The 19,214-nt window shown below is 38.7% G+C and overlaps 1 protein-coding gene across 5 annotated transcripts in view; it reads right to left on the bottom strand.

Moving 5' to 3' along the window:
* TBC1D8B (TBC1 domain family member 8B) overlaps window positions 1-19,214 on the bottom strand; it is a 42,975-nt gene that overhangs the window by 7,327 nt on the left and 16,434 nt on the right. For all 5 annotated transcript variants that reach the window (XR_011143407.1, XR_011143408.1, XM_068956750.1 and 2 more), the window contains 11 exons: window positions 18,975-19,200; window positions 17,830-18,070; window positions 16,056-16,263; window positions 14,054-14,221; window positions 12,053-12,202; window positions 8,927-9,077; window positions 7,324-7,538; window positions 6,746-6,863; window positions 5,752-6,037; window positions 3,899-4,028; window positions 1,058-1,156 (listed from right to left, as the gene is read on the bottom strand). Coding sequence is in view for 3 of the 5 variants with exons in the window: in XM_068956750.1 (XP_068812851.1) it covers window positions 1,058-1,156; window positions 3,899-4,028; window positions 5,752-6,037; window positions 6,746-6,863; window positions 7,324-7,538; window positions 8,927-9,077; window positions 12,053-12,202; window positions 14,054-14,221; window positions 16,056-16,263; window positions 17,830-18,070; window positions 18,975-19,200 (1,992 nt within the window). In the remaining 2 variants the exon portion in view is untranslated. The remainder of the gene's footprint in view (window positions 1-1,057; window positions 1,157-3,898; window positions 4,029-5,751; window positions 6,038-6,745; window positions 6,864-7,323; window positions 7,539-8,926; window positions 9,078-12,052; window positions 12,203-14,053; window positions 14,222-16,055; window positions 16,264-17,829; window positions 18,071-18,974; window positions 19,201-19,214) is intronic.

Genomic DNA, 19,214 nt, shown 5'->3' with positions numbered 1-19,214 from the left:
AATCAGGAGTAAGAAAAGAACCTCTACTTTAAAAGCAATCAGAAGATGATGGACTGGAAGAAATAATTTCTCACAGAAAAGGGAGCTTAATGCAAATCACATTATCTGCATACACTGAGCCTACATTGAGACCAAAGAGATAAAATTGGAGTGCCAAATTATTTATAGTGATGCAACATATAGCTTCTTTTACAAAAGACAAATGCACATTCAGCCCTTACCGGTGAAGCTGAATCTCCATTTCTTTAATGAAAAAAAAAGTTCACCGTTTTTAAAATCCAATTTAGCTACAAGACCAGGATCCATCTTCACAATAGGTACATTTTATAAAATGAAATACGACAGTTACAATCTTAGTGCAATCAACAGCATTTGGTATCATTTGCTACAAGCCATATTTAGCAAAGAATGAAGCACGGCTGGTTAAATACACCATTATCATAATCAGTTATTGGAATCGAGCCACTGAAGAAAACAGGCAAACGAAGGAAGCTCCTTGCAACCCTTGCCTTCATTTAGGAGTCTGAACTTTAAGGATGATGGCAGCTAAAGAGTTGCCACACCACGCATGCATTATAGGACACACACCAAAGACAAAAGAAACAACTTTTGTTAAATTGCAGTACAATAATCTCTTCAGTGACATTTATGATCACTTCCTAGAGCAAAAATGCAAGTGACAAATTGTTTTATTGTAGCACTATGGGCATTTTACAGTGCTTTATGTTTCTAAGAGAAATGCATTAACACTTTAACAACAGCTGAAAGAAGTAAAAGTCAGCCTCTTCCAATTAATGCAGAGTGTCAAGAGATATGCTAGCCTTTAGAAGCTGTCTGTGATGATGTTACTTGTAATAAGAGCAGAAGGTCATGCTGTGATTCACAGATTGAAAACATCACAAGCCAAGACCTCAGTTAACAGGCACCCTGCAGATGAGAGGGATTTCAACCTATAAAATGATTTACTTGGCTTTGGAAAATTCAGCTCATCTCAGAATTTCCTAAAAGGGGAGGAATTTTATCAGATGAAGGCACTGAGCTCTCTCAAGACACTCACCACATTCTGCTTGGTTGTAGCTTCTAGTGTCTGGATAACATAAAGCCTGTTCCTGCAGCGCATGCTCTCAACATCCTCATATCGAATATCGCCGTATCTCTACGAGGAAAAGAATAGTTCTATGAAATCAACTGCTGCTAGACTCATCTAAGCAGATACGTTTACCTTTCTTGCATCTAAGCATCATACAAATACAGATATGGAAATAAAGCAAGATCCCAGAAGCTCAGCAGAGAGTCATTCGTTACAGAATTAGGATTCCCCCTAAACAGTGCAACTCTTAAAAGGGTAAGTGTTTCAAAGAATGATAGCGAAAGAAAAGAAACTGTGGAGTAGTATATCGTGTATGGGAAAACAAAGGAAAGGACTTTACACCGTGTTGGCTCTATACTCAGCTGCAATTGGTATTCCTCAGTGGCTCTGAAAAGCAGATCAGCTTTAGGAGCACCCCAGAGGAGATGTATTGGATATTAGAATATTATACTCCAAGAGAAGTTGCATTGGGTGTTAGGATATTTTCTGACTAAAAGTAGAGAAATACTACAACAGGCTAAAGTTGTCGCAAGTTCTCTTTTTTAGAGAGTTTTAAGAACAGGTTAGCATATTTTTCAAAGATGATCTGCGTGTACTCTGGGCAGGAAACTGAACTAGGTGACCTCTAGAATTCTCTTCCAGAATCAAATTTTATGTTTCTGTGAAGACCAACAGCAGCATACTTCAGCCCTGGAACAAAGAGGAAGCAGAGCAGAAACTGCATCTCTGAGTCATAACTCTTTCACTGGTCTAGCTCCTGGACATCGATATTGTGCAATGGCCTCAGCAATAATATAAACAAGATATATAATCTAACCCTGAATTAGTGCAGTAAATTAAAAGCTACATTTCCTTCCATTCAGCAGTTAAACACGGCTTCTTCATACCAGATTAGACGGTAAAAGAATGAATCTTTCATTTGTGCCTGAGTCATAAAGGCATAAAACTGAACATCCTTTTAAAATTCAACTCCATATCTTTTCACTTTATCTCATTTATCTTCCTAACACCCATGTGAAGCAACAGCATCACACAGAACATCCCCGTTCACTTATTCATGATTAGTAACTAGACCTATCTGTGGGATGACAACTGCTTTACAGCAATCCTCCCATTTTGAAATTTATTTTCATTCCACAGTGATATGAAAAGAAAACCTCTTACTAAAACAGAATTATGTTGAAATAAACTGTCTGGTCAAAATGGGAAGTGAGAAATTGACTCTTACTGTTGTATCAACAGTTCTCAAACAAGGGGTTGTGACACTTAGGAGCCTTGCAGAAATTCATGACAACTGAAGGTACAAAACTTGCATCCAGAAGAGGGGTTACGAGATAGAAATGGGGATACAGGCCTAGAAACAAGGATGCCAACTTGGGAGCGAGAAATTCAGGTTCAAGGTTCTGCCCAACTTAGTGTGCAAAAGCCAGACCAAATTACAGGCCACTTTCTTGGGCCAACAACCTGGGCCCAGGTTCTTGGGCAGAACAAGAAAGGGAGCTTCTTTTGTATTCTCTGGTCTTTCAGTAATGATTCCATCTTTGTGAAAGCTTCAGCTTCCACTTCTAAATGCAACACACAACACTTCATTATTGACCACCTTTGTTCTTTAACCTGTGCCCATTCCCCCTCATTACTATGAGAGTTCACCATGACAAGAAAAACCTGTAAGTGTGCAATTCTTTTTACAAGGATCTTCAAGTGTTTTACAAATAAGGCGGATCAGCATTGCATTCTTGTGAAACAATCCTGATAGCAGAAACACAGACGTTTTATATGATTAGCCCAACACTACAGAGAGGGTTCAAGAGGACTTGAATTCCTGACTCTTGACTTTTGCTCTTCCTACTAAAGCAAAGCCCTCTTCTCAGTAAGAATCAAAAGAGAGAATTCCACCCCTCTAAATTACACCAGTAACAGCTACTTAATCCTTTCTGAGTCAAGACCAGGACATTTTTCCAGAAGAGATGTATTATGGCTCTTTTGCTGAAAATATGCAAATGAGAGTCAAAAAGAAGGTATCGCAGGGATAAAAGAAACAGGCTAATAGGAAAAAAAAAAAACCATGAACAAGTCTTTTCTCTCAGCTTGCCGTTCATTTCAGATGGACTGAGCAGAAACTTAAAACACAAACCTATCTAAAAATAGATAAATACCCTGATCTAAATTATGCCAAGGAAGGAAATGCCTCATGGATACATGAGGACAAAAGGAGGAGAAACTAAAGTTATTTCCTCCCCAAAATAGAGCTGCAAAAGCTAGACATTGCAGAACAAAAGTTACAAGTTGAAAGGAAGTGGTAAAAGATCATAACTGGCATTTCTTACCCAGCATATCTCAAAATGTCCATTTCATCAGTCCATTAAACTACTGGAGCACCACTGGCTGCTATGTCAAATGTTACCACTATCTGCAACACGCAGTAAGCAGTTGCAAATTAGTAACTGCAAGGGCTGCTTCTCCTGCACCTTCAGTTTGTCATTTAGTTGACGCTGTACAGGGACTAGGACAGTGAATAAAGGGATGCCAATACAGGACCTATGAAGAACCCAAGCAACTCCACTCCGAAGCAGCCTACCAAGCACGTTTCAGGCAGTTAAAAGAAAACTAACAATACAAAAACAAACCTATCCCATAACTTAACCTACAAGGTTTTCAGTGAGACTCAGTAAATTATAGAGCCCCATCTATGCCAATCTAGAGGAGTCTTCTACTTCTCTAGTGTGTGCAATGCAGCTGCAGTATTTTTAAGGTAGCCCATGAAGTGCAAACACCGCATGAAAACACACCCACAACAAGAACACATACTTCATTTGACTCTCGGATCAAATCGGTAATGTCCACTTTCGGGTGGTCACTCTTTGTATTGCTGAGGTTGGAGCCCTGCTGCACAGTTGGAGGCAAGGGACTGTCTTTGTTGGTGACACTGTCAAAAAACCTGCTCGAAGCAAACACAGCAAGAAATAGCAAGTCCCAGTTTATCAAAACAAAAATATCACATCAGCATCTACTAAAGAAAAAGCAAGCAGGATATGGGAAATAGTCAGCAAGAACCTCGGCAGGACTAGCACGCACATACTGTAACAGTATACCGCAGATAAGCATCACAGAACTGGCTATCCAGAGAACGTAGTGGAGCCTCAGACCTTGGAGGTTTTCAAGACTCAGTTAGATAACAACATGGCTGATGTGATCTAGTGCTGGCAATAGTCCTTTTTTGAGCAGGAAGCTGGACTAGAGACTTCTGGAGGCCCCTTCCAACCAGCATTCCTCTGGTTCTCTGATCCATCCAGGGGATGAGCAGTGGTGTACTACATAACCAGGAGACAGGAATGGAGGCTTGTGCTGAACTGTGAACCAGACAACCTTAATTCCCTCACGTGCAGAAGCCAGGACATGTCTGATATGCACCTGTTCATCACACATACATCAACAGCCTAAACAGTCCCATTACGGAGGTCAGCCAATGCCTTTGCCAACACTGAGGAACAGAAAGAGAGGAACATATCTACTGAGCAACAGCTTCCTTTTTCTTGAGGAGAAGCAAACGATTGTAACGACTCTTTAAAATACCTCAGAATGCTGCTGCCTGGCTTAACTGTGCAACAGAAGCGTTATAGCCAGATAAAATGTTGAAAGCAGGAGTTCAAAAGGAGTTCACAATAATCATCATAATCTTGGGTTTAAGAGGAAGAGGCAGCATTGTTTGCACCAAGTGAGAACTACATTTCACTCTACTTTCATATTTTAAATTTTAATGCACTTAAATTGGGCAAAAGTGCACTTAATACTGGTGTTTTTTTAAGTGGTAAAAATTTTAAATGAGCACGTGTAGGTTTTACAATAAATACCATAAATAAATAAATAATCTCTTATGATTAAAAAATATGCTCTCCTCATTAATTCCGTAGTTCTTACCCTGTTCAACTATGCAATATTTAAAAGTTTGGCTAAAAGGAAATTCCTACTATTAGTATATAATAATTATAATTTTTGACGCATATGGCACAGCCTCAGTATCGTGTTTGCTGTTCTAATATTCACTGACACATAATTACAGCAGCAGCAGCAACAACAGAATTTAGGAAGGCAAGGAAGTCAAAATTGTGCATGTTTTGCTTGTAATGCACTGGTTATGACTGCACTTTATGTTGCATATTTAACTTTCTTCAAATACTAATACAGAACATGACTGTCATGACTGGCCATGACTGTCCCCAACAATTTTTTTTTTGTCCCCTAGGTATCATCAGCTATTAGCAACAGAGGAGCTAGTAGCCTAAACTACAAAAACAGAACTGTGGAACAAGTTGTTGCTGAGCTGATGTCCAAAATGTTTGAAAAAGTCTAGCATCCTCTTGATTACCTGGTCATTAAGGAAAGCCACCTTCAATAAGTGATAACAATTTCAGACAAAAAAACACTAGAGTTTTACTTTAAAATACATAAAACGGCAATGGTTTTAGAAGAGGTTTAAGAGAGGATGGGATTTTCAGAGCAACCAGGTGCACTTCCAGCCCCGCTTCCAGAATTTCAGCCTGAGATGAAAAATGAATTCCTTGGAAGCCTTTAGAAGTCTTGGCCAGATGTCTTCTCAGCTGCCCCCATAATGACATATCTAAGTGCTAACACCACCTGCAGGATAATAGTTACATCGATACCTGTTGAGAACAGTCACTGCTTCTGCATCATCCTTACAAGTCAGCAACTTTTCAATGTTGTAGTCCAGCACTGTGAGGCCCAGCTGCAAGATTGCCTTTATTCCATCATAGAAGAAACAGTCCACCACATTGACTGCACTTTCAATAGGCAGCACACTGATGAAAAGGGTAAGGAACCAGGAGAGAGAGACCGAGGAGAAAAAAGTCATGTCCGTCATGTGATCTGTCAACTGAGGCAGATGAACCCTGATGAGCTCCTCAAACACTGCCTGATCTACCAAGGCACCTGCAGGGAGAGGACAACAAAACCACCACCCAGACCTTAGTACAGAGAAGCATACTTTCCTCAGAGCACTGGCCAGAAATAGAAACCCTAGCCTATTGCAACTTTGCTATAAAAACAAACACAGGCCTGGCTGCATGGCGTCATCAACTCCATCCCCTGTGCTGGAAGCCATGCACCCAATGCACGTGTCCAGAGCCTCAGTGCATGCTGTAGAGTACGCTAATACTTCTGTGTGTGTGCGACTACTGATGATGATTCACCTCACAGCTGATACACCCTCTCTGCAACGAGAGAGAAATTTCATGTGCGATTTTCTTGTAGCATATACATCCGCAAACACTGGCTCCTGGATCAAAGAATAAGTGTGGGACCTGGAACTACTGTTTTTCCTTTATTTAAGCTGTCTAAGTTTCAAATTAATAGTATGAATTTCAGACAAAATTCCAAGAGAAGAGTGTAACAGTCCAGACAATTGCTTCCTGAGCAGTCACCCCTAGAGCAATGACAATATTTGAAAGTCACATCCACTCATGCTTAAGGAGGGGCTAGGGATGTTGAGTTACTTTCATTTTCTACTTTACAATACTGAATCAAGCCCAACAATTTCTCTCCAGTGATCAGGCTTCAGCTCATTCCTTAACACTGGTTCTCAATCAATGATCATTTATATTCAGTTCCAGACAGATAAAAAAGACAGAAGGACATTACCAATAATTCGGCGATTGAAATAATCAGGTAGCATTCTTTCACAGACAGCAACCAACAGCCAGAACGCTTCCTCCTCTTTAGCATACAGCAGAAGTACTGATGTCAAAATATTCATTGCCTGTAACGTTTAAACAGGAAAGGAAGCATTTACAAGAGAAGATGGTGAAAACACAACTCAAGTCTGTCAGGTGTTAAAATTCATATTTCTGAAGGCATTTTACAGCACGTTATCTTTAGATAAAGCTAGGATAAAGCACAGGTGTATCCAGTAAAAGACTCTTACCTCAGTATCATCAAATGCAGAGCATAGTATTTAAGCTATATAAAACTGTTAGGTGTTAGAAGTCTAGTAGAAATACAAAGACATAAATGCAATAGACATGGCAGCACTTAACAGTAGATTCAAGTACAAGGCGAAAGCTGATGTTACATAGCAGGATGAAATGAGCAATGTAAGTAAATCACTGACCAAGAAACCATAAATATTTGTGCGATTGATTTCATGACGTGCCACTATACTGCTACAATGAACTAATGTTTATAGACAACCAACGCTAAGGGTCTCAAGACTGCTGTACCTGACAATATCCAATTTGGGGATTCCTGTAGGCATAAGCTGTAAGGACTCTCCTGAGGGCAGAAATTCCTGTGTCACTTTGAAAAGCAGGATGCTCAGGTAAGGAACGACGCAAATCTCGTTCAATTTCATCAGTAGCTAACGTGCATGTTCCTAAGGACTTTTCCACCAACTCAGTGTAATAACCAGGGTTGGATGCCATATCATTTACTGCACCTGCCAATACATTTTATTGCACAGCATTAGAGGACAACAGTAAAGCATCTACATGATTTTCCGTAATTTGTATAGAAACTTTCGGTGACTACTGGGGTTACACGAATCTCCAGATATTAACTCAGTCTTATATCAGAGTAATTCTACTGAAACTGATGGGATAACACCGTAACAAAAACAGAAAAGCAATATAAAACAGAGCTTGGAGCAAACCTAAGTCACTTTCTACTATAAACTTGACTTGTTTCTTTTTTTTCTGTTCCATTTTTAAAAAGCTTCTTTCTACCTACAAATTTGCCTAAATTTTCTGGCAAACACAATAGCTTACCCTCTGTTAAGCTGGTAATAGATGACACAAAACTAGGCAGAGGACTGAAATTTATCTGTAAGTACTACCTATAATTTTTTTTTTTTTTACCAACACCATCCAAGACGTAGAGCTATCAATCTGGTAACAGAAATATAAATGCTTAGGTAAATGCTCAAAGAAGGCTAGCAATGATAAATCCACGTTCCCACGTCCTCATAAGGAACTACCATATAGTAGGTCGAGAGAAGAGGCAAAAATCTGTTATGATAAATGGCTCCCTCTAGAAGGACAGAAGCAAGCTCCACCCAGGGAAACAAGGCGAGAATAGCTAGCGAGTTACGCGCTGGGTGGGCTCCTGAAAATCTGCAGCTAATTTTCTGGATCTGACACAGCTTTCCTATATGACTCCGATCGAGTTAGCAGTTGCTGCTTTTCTAAGTGTTGCACTGAATGGGAGTAAAAAGCGAACAGAACTGTTGTAAAGAAGTGCCTTAATTCCCTGGACTTCCATTTCCACATGGTAAGTACTCTGACACAGGTATCTTGTACAGAAGAAAGCCAGAAAAGCACTCAGAGCTTCAGCAAGAGATCTCATATATATGAGTAAGTCCATGATCCCTGTCTCATTCTTTGCACCAAGCAATACCGTGCAGCAAAGAGCCGCTAAAGCTGGGGCCAAATTCTCTGCCAGAAAAACACTATTTGTCTGGGAATGCTATCCTCTCAGAAAGCTTAAATCAAAGCAATTAAAGACAGTCCCACAAATATGTTTTTCTTTTAAGCAAGTAAAGAGGCTTTGCTGAAACTGATTGTCCCTTTGAACTTCAAGAATACAACTTTTATTCTTACCGTCCTTTTTCACCTGAGTGTGTGGCAAAAACACAGATTCAGGTTTAGTGTGAATCATTGCAGATTGGTATAATTTTATCTATTATTTTGAAGTATTTTTCTTTAGAAAGATCCAAATGATTTACTGCAGGTAAGAGCATTTTTTGGACAGAATCCATTCAGTCACTATCTAGAACATTCATATAGCAAGAGTCCACAAAACGAATTAATTACATTTGTTACACAATACCTGAGAAGAGTAGCCAGAGCTCTCCTCTTAAGGTCTCTGGAATGCCTCTTACAACCAGGTCTCGAGTCTTCTTTGTCCGAAACATACTGACACCATGTCCGCGTTCAACAAAGAGGATGTGCCAAGACTGTTCTTTCATTTTTTCTTTCAACTATTAATAGGTAAAACAAAAGACCAATAAGTATACCAGAAGATTTTCTCATGTTTCAGATGATAGAGACAAATTTGCTCTATGTTACATTCATATATACTGGAAACAGCAGCTGTGGTATCAATACTGGTATCTGAAATTAAAATTGGTGCAAATCAGAGCAAAATCTAACCTGCGTATAGAGTAAGTTTTGTGTATAGCTACACCAATGCATTCTCCCAAATGACCTACTATTCTTTTAAGAACATTATTATGAGAACATCTATACCAGATCAGACAAAAGGTAAATCTATACAGCACCCCATCTGACAGAAACCAATAGTAAGTACCAAAGTATAGCCAAGTCAAACATCTGCAAAGTACTCCTCCATTCTCCAGCAAATTCAAGCTCAGGAACTTCCTGAGCAGAGGCAATCTGTCTGAATTTAACAGCCCTCAGCAGTTTTTTCCAAGGTCACTTGAGCCCCCCAGTTCTTGTATTGAGACAGCAAATCATCACTCCCTTTCACCTTTTTCAAGCCACTCCTAAGTTTATAGACCTTTTTCTTGCTCCCTACTCCAGAATGACACCCGTCAGAAAAGGGCAATAACTGTATGCAAAATGGATTTTCATTTTAAATGAAGTCATCATCACCTATTTCTTTTAGAGTGTTCATTATTCTGTTGAATTGATTTTTTAAAAATCGATGGGTAGGCAGCCCTAATTGTTACCTTAGATTGATCCATTTGCAGCTGTGACACCACATCAATAAAAAAAAAAATCATAATTATCAAAGTGCTAGGGGTTTAACAGGAGTGAATTTACAGCAATAAGGCAGTAAGACAACTAATCAGCAATGGCACAGAAATTCCGCCCCCAAAGTTCTCCTGTTGCATTCCAAAACATGTTACCAGTATAACGGATAAGAAAATTCAACATCAAATTTAATTCCTATGGCAAAAACCTAGATGTACAATATAACTCCCTCTTGTAAGACTCTTTGCCATGTATTTCTGTGTATGTTTGTGTAAATACATACACACACCCACACGCAAATATATAAATAATGTAAGTATCTATATAAATATACACACATATGGATGTGGATGTGTGCATGTGTGTATATATATACATATATATACACACACATACATGCCTCTGTGTGTGTGTTTGTGTGTATGCGTATAAACAACAAAATTTTCTTGATGAAGAGTAAATCAGACAAAGAAGGAAAAAAGATGAAATTGAATAAAGGCAGTAGAAAAGAGAACCAGGAAAAACAGAGAGAAGAGAAGGCTGAGATTGCTTATCTGTGGTAGCAGTTTTCTCTGTGCTAATTTGAGAGCTTTAATAAAAAAACATGAGGAAAAAGTATTTGGCTATGATGGTGCAACGTAATTAAACAAGTGACTATTTGCAAAGTCAGCTCACACTGTCACAGACACCTGCTTAATCATCCGGATAAATCGACATACTTTGCTTTCAACATGTCTATGAACTGTTCTTTGCTATCAGCAACAAACATATACCAACTCTGATAGTGAGATGAAACAAGATCCCACAGACACTCAACAGTCAAAGCAGGTTGCTCTCCTTTTCTGATTCATCATGATTTGGTGCGTTATGTTACTTTGACAGATTTGGAACAGAGCGGGTACAAATGGTGGAAAGCAAATACAGGGATGGCATGGCATCACTGTCATTATCCTGCTACAGCTTCTCGATTTTTCCTCAGTTTATTTACATGAGCCCTAAATAGAACTAGGATAGAATCAATAATCAGGAAAACATGCAGGAGAAGGAAGTCTAGTTAGATTGAGGGGAACTGCTAGCTGAAAATACATATGTACACATGGGTTTTACATTCACTCAAATATTTATCAGTGAGAGAGAACATTTTACAACCTAGCAAATTTCTGTCAAAATACAAGGCTATATTGTATGCACCTGAACGTCAAGCAGGACCAGCCACGTAAGTAAAACCTGCTTTCCAGAGTGAAAATTGGCAAAAGTTCCTTAATTCAAACAAAACTGAAGTTACAAGCATTTTGCCTGAAGAACAGAAGGGAATGGAGAGAACAGAAGCAGTGGAATAGATCTTTTGTAAGGCACAAGACTAATGAACTATTCATTATGCACCTAAAAAGCAATTACATTTCTCTGAAGCAGAGGAACTGATGATCAGATGCCCCAACCCATGAGAAGCTCCAGGTCTGAAAGAGGGTGAACAGTACTGCTACATTTTCTATATATGCAGCAATGAGACTTAACATTGTTTAAGCAGTTAAAGGAAAAGTAGTTTTGTTTCAGCAAAAAGGAAAAGTAGATTTTGCCCAATTTTTTTTCCACATGCTGCAGAAAGCAGGACTGAAAAATCCAGATTCCCATCACTCCTGCCCAAAGACAGTAGTTTTATTTTCTGATATTTCTAATATCAGACATTCTATATCTGATTATGCCCAATTTTGCTTAAAGACTCATTTTAAAATAAAACCTTTCTGTCCTCTTCCACACTTTATGGAGAAGCAAAAACCATATGCCATGCTGCAAACAGAATAATAAAAAAAAAAAAAACATTATCCAGCACACGACTTTGGTAGACAGCAGTGAAGAATGAAGCAATGAAAAAATGAAGTCAATTGCCTGATAACATTCTCCTTGCTCCCAAAGAGTTTGTAGCGACTTTGTAGGTTGACAACTCAGACAGATACAAAACACGTTCACTATCACAAAACAGCCACCTTCCCCTGAGGGAGTGGAAGAGCAGGAGGAATTTGCTGCATGAAGATAACACATATCATTATTAAACAAGATGAGCAGAAACTCAAATGAAGCCATGAAGAAGCACCCTGTGGACTCAAAATACAGAACATGCAGATGAAAGAAGATTGGCAAAGCTCCAGAGGAAGTCAGCAGCCTTGCTAGAATACTTTTCGAATATACTTAAGTCCTTTCCAATTAGATTCCAAAAGCTGTTGGTTGGTTTATCCCTTACCATTTTAGAGTCTAGATTCTCAGCATCCTGAGGATGGTAGACTGTCATCAGGGCTTCTGTACTGACAGTTTTGCTGTTACTCCTCTGACCCATCTTTGTCCTTCCCTCATCAAAATCCATTGGATTGTCAGAGGCAGAACTAGCTACAACCTTAAAAGAATTAAAAAGAAAAAAAGACATTAACAATGGTAGCCATAAATGCCAAGAAGTCCTTCAAGAAGGAGAACTGATACCAGATGCTGTTTCACTTCTACACCATCGTTTTTTATGATGCTTTTAAGTTACACGCACCAGATACAGCATTAAAGTTCACACTTGCATGAAACACATATTTGCATGAACAGACTTCAAAACAAATGAAAAAACAGCGTAGTTCATGATCTGCACAGCCAAGTTTTCAGAAGACAGCACCTGAAAAATCTACCTCTACAGCCAAAAATATATTCGTATTATGAAAGGACAAATATTTATAAGAACAAGAACTATTACAGATATAGAGGCCTGATCAATCAATCACCACTTAAGTTGAAAGAAAAATATTTATTTAAATGGAGCCATATACAGAACTACCACTACATTCGCATGGGCATGGTCATTTATTTTTCCACACCTTAAAAACAGAGCTACATACTTAGCAGGGTTTGTCAAAATAATACAGATATAACCCAAGCAAGGGCAGTCTAAAGCTGAATGCCCTTGAGCAGCAGACCTTATCACTCGGGTCTCCCAGGGGCTGTTCTGTACCCTTATCAGCTGAGCATTTCTGTTGCTATCAAACTATTTTGCTCTTATTACTCATTTGTGCTTTTTAACCCTTCAGAATCCAAGTGTCAAGGCAGAGATTTTGCTGATACACTGATTAGTTTCTACCCGAAGCATCTGTATGCCTCTCCACTCTTACAACTGTCACTTCAGAGGCTATGCCAACTGATTCGACTTCATTTTTCCAAGCTCTCCTGACCCCTTCCCAAAAGAGAGGGGCTCACCCAGGCTACCTGGATCTCCAGCTTCTCAAGCACTCAATTTTATACATTTGCCACACATTCAGGTATTAGGTTAACAAGGGACAGCCAACCTTCAGCTTAACTGCAAGTATCTGTGTAACTCTGACCCACGGCCCTCAAACATAAATGTGCCTTGTTGGAAAGAGAGAAGTGACATCTCTTGTGGTTCTTGGCATCTGCCATTACAACATAAATATGAACATTCATAGGTATAAAAATGCAAATTGTACCTTTTAATAAGTGAGTAAGGATATACGGGGTTCAAACACTGAAAATTTCCATTATCAGTGCTAGAGCAGATTTACCCAGCATTTTCCAGCACATACTGAGTTAAGCTACCACAGATTTATCCTATAGTAAAGTCCTGCGACTCAAAACTAAGGCATGCCAAGGCAGCTAGAGCCTAGCTGCCTACAGTCTACCTTGCATCTGACAGAGCAGGATGTTATAGATGAAAGGTCTTTGTGAACTCGCATGTCAAGGTAGAAGTCCCACTGACTTCAGTAAGGAACGTGGTTCCTAATAAGTGGAACTCTTCAGGGGAGGTATACAGAAACTATAATACATAATGCTTGTTGGGGATGTTTTGTCACTTGCTTTCTTGTCTCATGCATATACAGATTTCTTCACATCCAGCATCTACCTTACAATCATTCCATCAACTTCCTGAGCAAAATAATCAGCTGGCAAAAACCGACACAGCTATATATGATTTCACACCAGACTGGTGGACTTTGTTTTAAATGTGAAGGGTCTGAGGAGTAAGAGGTGGGAACGTGATTTTAAAAAAAGACTGTAAAATTCAAATTCAGACAACCTGAAATGCAGAGGTTGCAGCAGACATTCTTGCTCATCTTTCATCCAGACTCAAGCTTTAACAATAAACATACAGCATTACATGGTGAAATGTTGAAAACGATACATAAACTCTTAGTAAGAGCAGACAACCTTCTTCCTACAAATAGTAATAAGAAATTAGAATTAGCTAGGCAGTTACCTCTGTATTTATGATGCGTTGTGGACTTGAAGTTGCACCACATTTGATCCTGAGCTTTGCCACAAGCTGTTCAAAATCTCTAACCTCAGTGAAACGAAAAGCTGTTTTTCCTTTGGTACTAATGCTGACTCCCCTGTTGGCTGGATCTGCCTTATCCACTCCTGTGACCTAGGGAAGCAAGGATATGTACATTAGACAATCCATCTCAACAAATGTTATCTGCTTGCTTCCAGAGGAGGAAAACAGTTAAAAATATATGGATACATGAAACAGTACTACGAAGCATAACACAAGCAGAATTAATAATGCAGGTGACAAACTCACCGCTTTCAAGCACAGCGACCTGCAGCTATCTTAGCATAAGGTAATAAACATTATGGGATTGATTTTCAGCAGATTAGCATTCAGCGCGTCAACTATCTTTGAAAAGGTGCTCCTCGCTTTAAGTGGTGAGCTTGTGTGAAAATCTTGCCTCCTCCTCCCTGCTGAAGCTGTTCCTTTTTTTCTTACCATCCCAAACCAGACAAATCGTGGCTCTTGCAGGTAATCGAGTGAAGCAGGTTTTGCAAGAATAAATTTCCACTGAGAATACCCTTTCAAGACAGCTGTCATAACACATGACAGCTGGAACGGATTTTAATTGTCATGATGGAATAGTTACAGATTAGAGCAGTTAATACATTTTATTAATGTAAGTACTTTTGGGGGAAATAAACTCATAAGACAGTCATGAATAGCTAGACTGACTGTCTTTGCTGATGCTTTTACATTGCTATAGGCAAAGAATGAAAGACCACTGATATGAAAAGACGTTCTGCAGTACTGCAGAACAAATAGTGATGGCCTGACAATCCCCAAGGGAGAATTCAGAGTCAATTCCCTTAACACAATCTCTTTCTGTTTATCACAGTTTACGGAAGTCACTGTTGCTTGCAGGACTACAAAGAGACAATCAAATGAACTGCGTTGTCTGGGTGCGGCATGCCAAATGCACTGCTGAAATTAACTGAGTTACATCAGAAATTAATCTGACTTGGTAAACAATATTTCCAAAAACTCTGTTCTAATAAATAATTCATTTAAGACAATATGAAGAAGAGCAAATTTGGGCCAGGGTTACCTGCTATAACTACATTGATATGGAACAGTAAATCATACCAAGTGAGAATTCACCCCACTATGTCAGGTAACCTTTATGCCTACATCAGGCAGTAGGCAGCCCCAGTATATAGAGCAATTACAGAACCTGCTAATTTCTAGGCTATTTTAAAATATGGCTGGGTGCTGCTGAAAAGCCTGTAACATTGAAAGATTGAAATGCAGCGACGTCCACAGACCACATGCAGTCAAGACACGGACAGAGAAGGTTTTCTTTTCTAAAAGTTATTCCAGTCTAGCTATAGTACCTTGTAGAGCTATGAACGCTATGTCATTTACTTTATGGTCGTTGTTCTATCTGTTGAGAATGTCAGCTGTGTAATGGCACTGGTATTTGTCCATTTAAGATTATCAACGGGCTTCCCTATAGATCTTTAAACAAACAGCACTGCTCAACTACTGAAAAGAGCAGACTTGAGCTAGTGAACTAAGGAAGAAAGATGGCAGAGCAACTACCAGTTTTCAAAATCCTCTACCCTCTCTAATTCTTTACTTTTTAGCATAAGAATCTTTCATTAACTCAACCTCAAGAATTAAGTATAAGCTTTTTTTTTTTAAAGAAAAAAAGGCACTAAAAATCGGGATTCTGTACCTATCTATAAAAATCAAAGCAGACAGAAAACGCAAAGAGGATATAAGGAACACAGCTGAAACATGAAAGAAGTTCCATAAGCCACAGGATTCCTACACGCAGTATCCAAGAAAGGGGAAAAGTATGACATCAAGTAAATTAAGCAGATTCGAATGAAAATCTGTACTGAGAAAAATAAATTACTATCCTGGTATTAAACTACACAAGTACAAAACTCTCAGTATAACTAGCTTTGATGATAGTTTGCATTACCTCTCTTAATGGAATGATCACACTGCACAAGCTGCCATCCTGGCTAGCAAAGCAGATGTAGTTCTCCGAAATGCACATTTTCCCATGGGTGTTGAAATGACTGAAAGGAACCCATAAGAAGCACTCATGAACTTCCTTCAAAGTCTCTTCTTTCGGTAGCCTGAAGAATGCACTAAACTGCTCACTGTGGGCTCGGCTCTCCAGGCCTCTAGATTTAAAAAAACAAACAAACAAACAAAAAAGAAAAAAGTGAGGGAGGAGAGAGAAGAGGAAAATGAAAGAAGTTTAAAATCTCTTTAAGTATATGAAAGTCAAAATGCCCTGGGAAAAGTCTAGTTCAAAAAAGTACTACATCACACTCCCATGCGTGAAGTTGATCTAGACAGGTGCCACAAGTTCAGCCTTTCGCTCTAACAGGCAACAGAGTGCAGGACCAGATCTATATACACCCGCATAACAAAATACTTAAACGCTTCTCTAAATATTAACGGATTCAAGCACGTTCTTAAGTAGATGTCTCGTTTACAATGTCCTTAACCTGATTAACTTAAAGATCATTTTTGAGACTGAATCAGGGTCTAAAGGTAGCAGAGAAAAAAACCCACTAATAGTCCAGTCTGCTCCACTTCCCAGCCCATCCAAATAATCCATTTAACCCTAAAAGAAGTTTTTGGCTTGACAGAGGGTTAATTAGCTAGAACTGTAGTAGCACGTGTTGGAAACATCTGCCATGGGATAACTCTTCACAGATAACTGCAACCAGAAACAATGTTTTGGCAGTACAGCAACATCCATCTCCAGCATCGCTACCACACTGAAATATTAATTTCCCAGGAAACACAGCCTAAAACAAGTTTAATTATCAGTGTAACAAACGACTAAAAGGCAACTTTTTTTTAACTGTGAGTGCAAGGATCTTTAACTAAGAACGAATAAAATGAAGTTAGCAGAAAAAAATCAGATAAGTACTAAAATGTATTAGAAAAATGCTTTACCATCTTTTCTGATTTGCAGATAGATAACATGCTTCCAATAGACGTGTAGCCCCCTTTCTGTGAACTTAAATTACCTGACAATAGTCTTGCTTCTCTTGATTACTTTTCACAATAAGTAGCTGTGGTCCATAGGTCCACAGACCAAAACCTGAAAATTTAAGTGAGAATTTGGACAGGTCCCTGAAGAAAAGGCAACATTTTCCTCAACAGAAAATAAGAGTTGAATAGGAACCATAGATTTACCATAAGGAATAACCACACACTGACTGAGAAGGGAAGACTCTAACCAACAGGTTATTTACATATACGCCTTTTACACTGCCCAAAATACTTCCAAAATTAAAGAAGGCCACGCACCAATCTGCAACCCAGTGATTTTATCACTGATCTCCAGTGCTAGAAAAGTCATGCAGTTGCATGTATTAAATTATTTATTCTCTTTCATCATCAGGTCTCTCTTTGGAGACACTGCAGCTCCATTCTTGATTTTCTACATCTAATTGCTGCTAAAACACCTTTTAAAAATACTACTATATTCCCGAAGCTGAAACCTAGCGCTGAAGATTTGATCCATTCCTGCCTTCATACAGACTTTGGATACTACAAAGTGACAATAAATTATAATACCTCATACTGTTTTGATCCCAAATTTTAATAAGACGTGTTTAAGAGAACACCAGCTTTGCAGGTATTTGCGTTGCTCCTTGGGACAAGGACTCTCTTCCCACATCTGAAAAAGTACTGAGCACAGAGCAGATAGACTACAAATAATACATTACCTCTTGGTGATCTGCAGAGGGTCATGAAGGACTAGGTCATTTTCAAACGTCTCCTTGTCAAAAAGCCTCCTAACAGCATAGTTCGCCAGCTGCTCCATGAGAAGGAACGTTTCATTAATGTGCAAAAACATGGAAAAGTAGTGGTCTTCCCCATGGGAACACACATGAATGCTCTCTGTCAGGATCACATTGGAAGTCTTCTCAAGTTTTGATATTTCATCCCAGGAGATAATGAGTTTTACTGAAAATATGAATGTAAGCAGATGTGAGTAACTTCTCTTGCTTACCCTCATATTAGGAAAAGAAGAGCAGCAGTCAACAGAACTAAATAAAATGTAATTAAACAGCACAGTTAAATCATAACTGACTTGGAAAGGGCTACAAATCCACAAGCACAAAAAGCAAAGACTCTAGTCTATGAAATAATTCTACTAGCTAGAATTTTATAGAAAGAAATACATCAAAGATGCACCATGTATGAACATAAAATGTTACATCATCTATTCTCTAATGCGAAACTGCAAACAAACAGCATCATGTAAGCTGCCCTGTTTTACTGATAGACCTTCTTAAAATAAATTGATCATTTATTGCATATTTAGCAGAACTTTGCCATTTAGCCACTACGAATGAGAAGTAGTTGCATGTATCCGCTTAGAAAGTATCCTAATTTCTTAATGTTTTCTAGTTTTTAGTTATGTACAGCTATTGCTCACATTATTATACACGTTTGTTTGGGCAGTTCAAACTAAATGTCACATAGAAAAAAAAAAGGTGCAAACATCACCAGTACGTAGTACACCCATCGAAAAATTAAACAAGTCTGTGCGTGTGAAGAAATAACTGTGATCTTCACAGAGTGAATTCATCTGCAGCATGAACTACAGATGAAGACAACTGCAATAGCTCTGCCTTCTCTAGGAAGCTTATATAGAGAAAGAAAGCTAATGGACTTTGTTTTGTCAGTTTTCCAAATGTTTTTATTCCCACAGAGTATTTTTGCTTTGCTTTTTTTTTCCTGCTCTGTGTTGAAATTTGCTCACATGGTGAAATAAGTCACTTAGAACATAGGAATAATTGTGTCAAACCTGAAAGCTACATAATAAAATGTGAAGGGACTAGGCTTAGCATCAGCGCTTACTTACTTTCTGTTCCCAACAAAAATGAGTAAAAGCTAAGAAAGTTGGTACTAAGATAAAGCCATCCTTGACAAGGCACTCTGCCTCTCCAGTAACTGCATGAGTAATAGGTAACCAACTTCTCCTGCTCAGGTAATCCAAAACACTTTTCAAATTTCATAAGACCCTCACGAAACTTCTCAGGATCTTCTTCTTTTACAAAAGAACCTTTTCCCTCTTCAGCAATCAAACCCTAAAACAAAAGAA

Source organism: Struthio camelus, chromosome 11 (assembly GCF_040807025.1).
Source record: "Struthio camelus isolate bStrCam1 chromosome 11, bStrCam1.hap1, whole genome shotgun sequence".
Classification (NCBI taxonomy): domain Eukaryota; kingdom Metazoa; phylum Chordata; class Aves; order Struthioniformes; family Struthionidae; genus Struthio; species Struthio camelus.
This window is presented reverse-complemented; position numbering and strand designations above follow the sequence as displayed.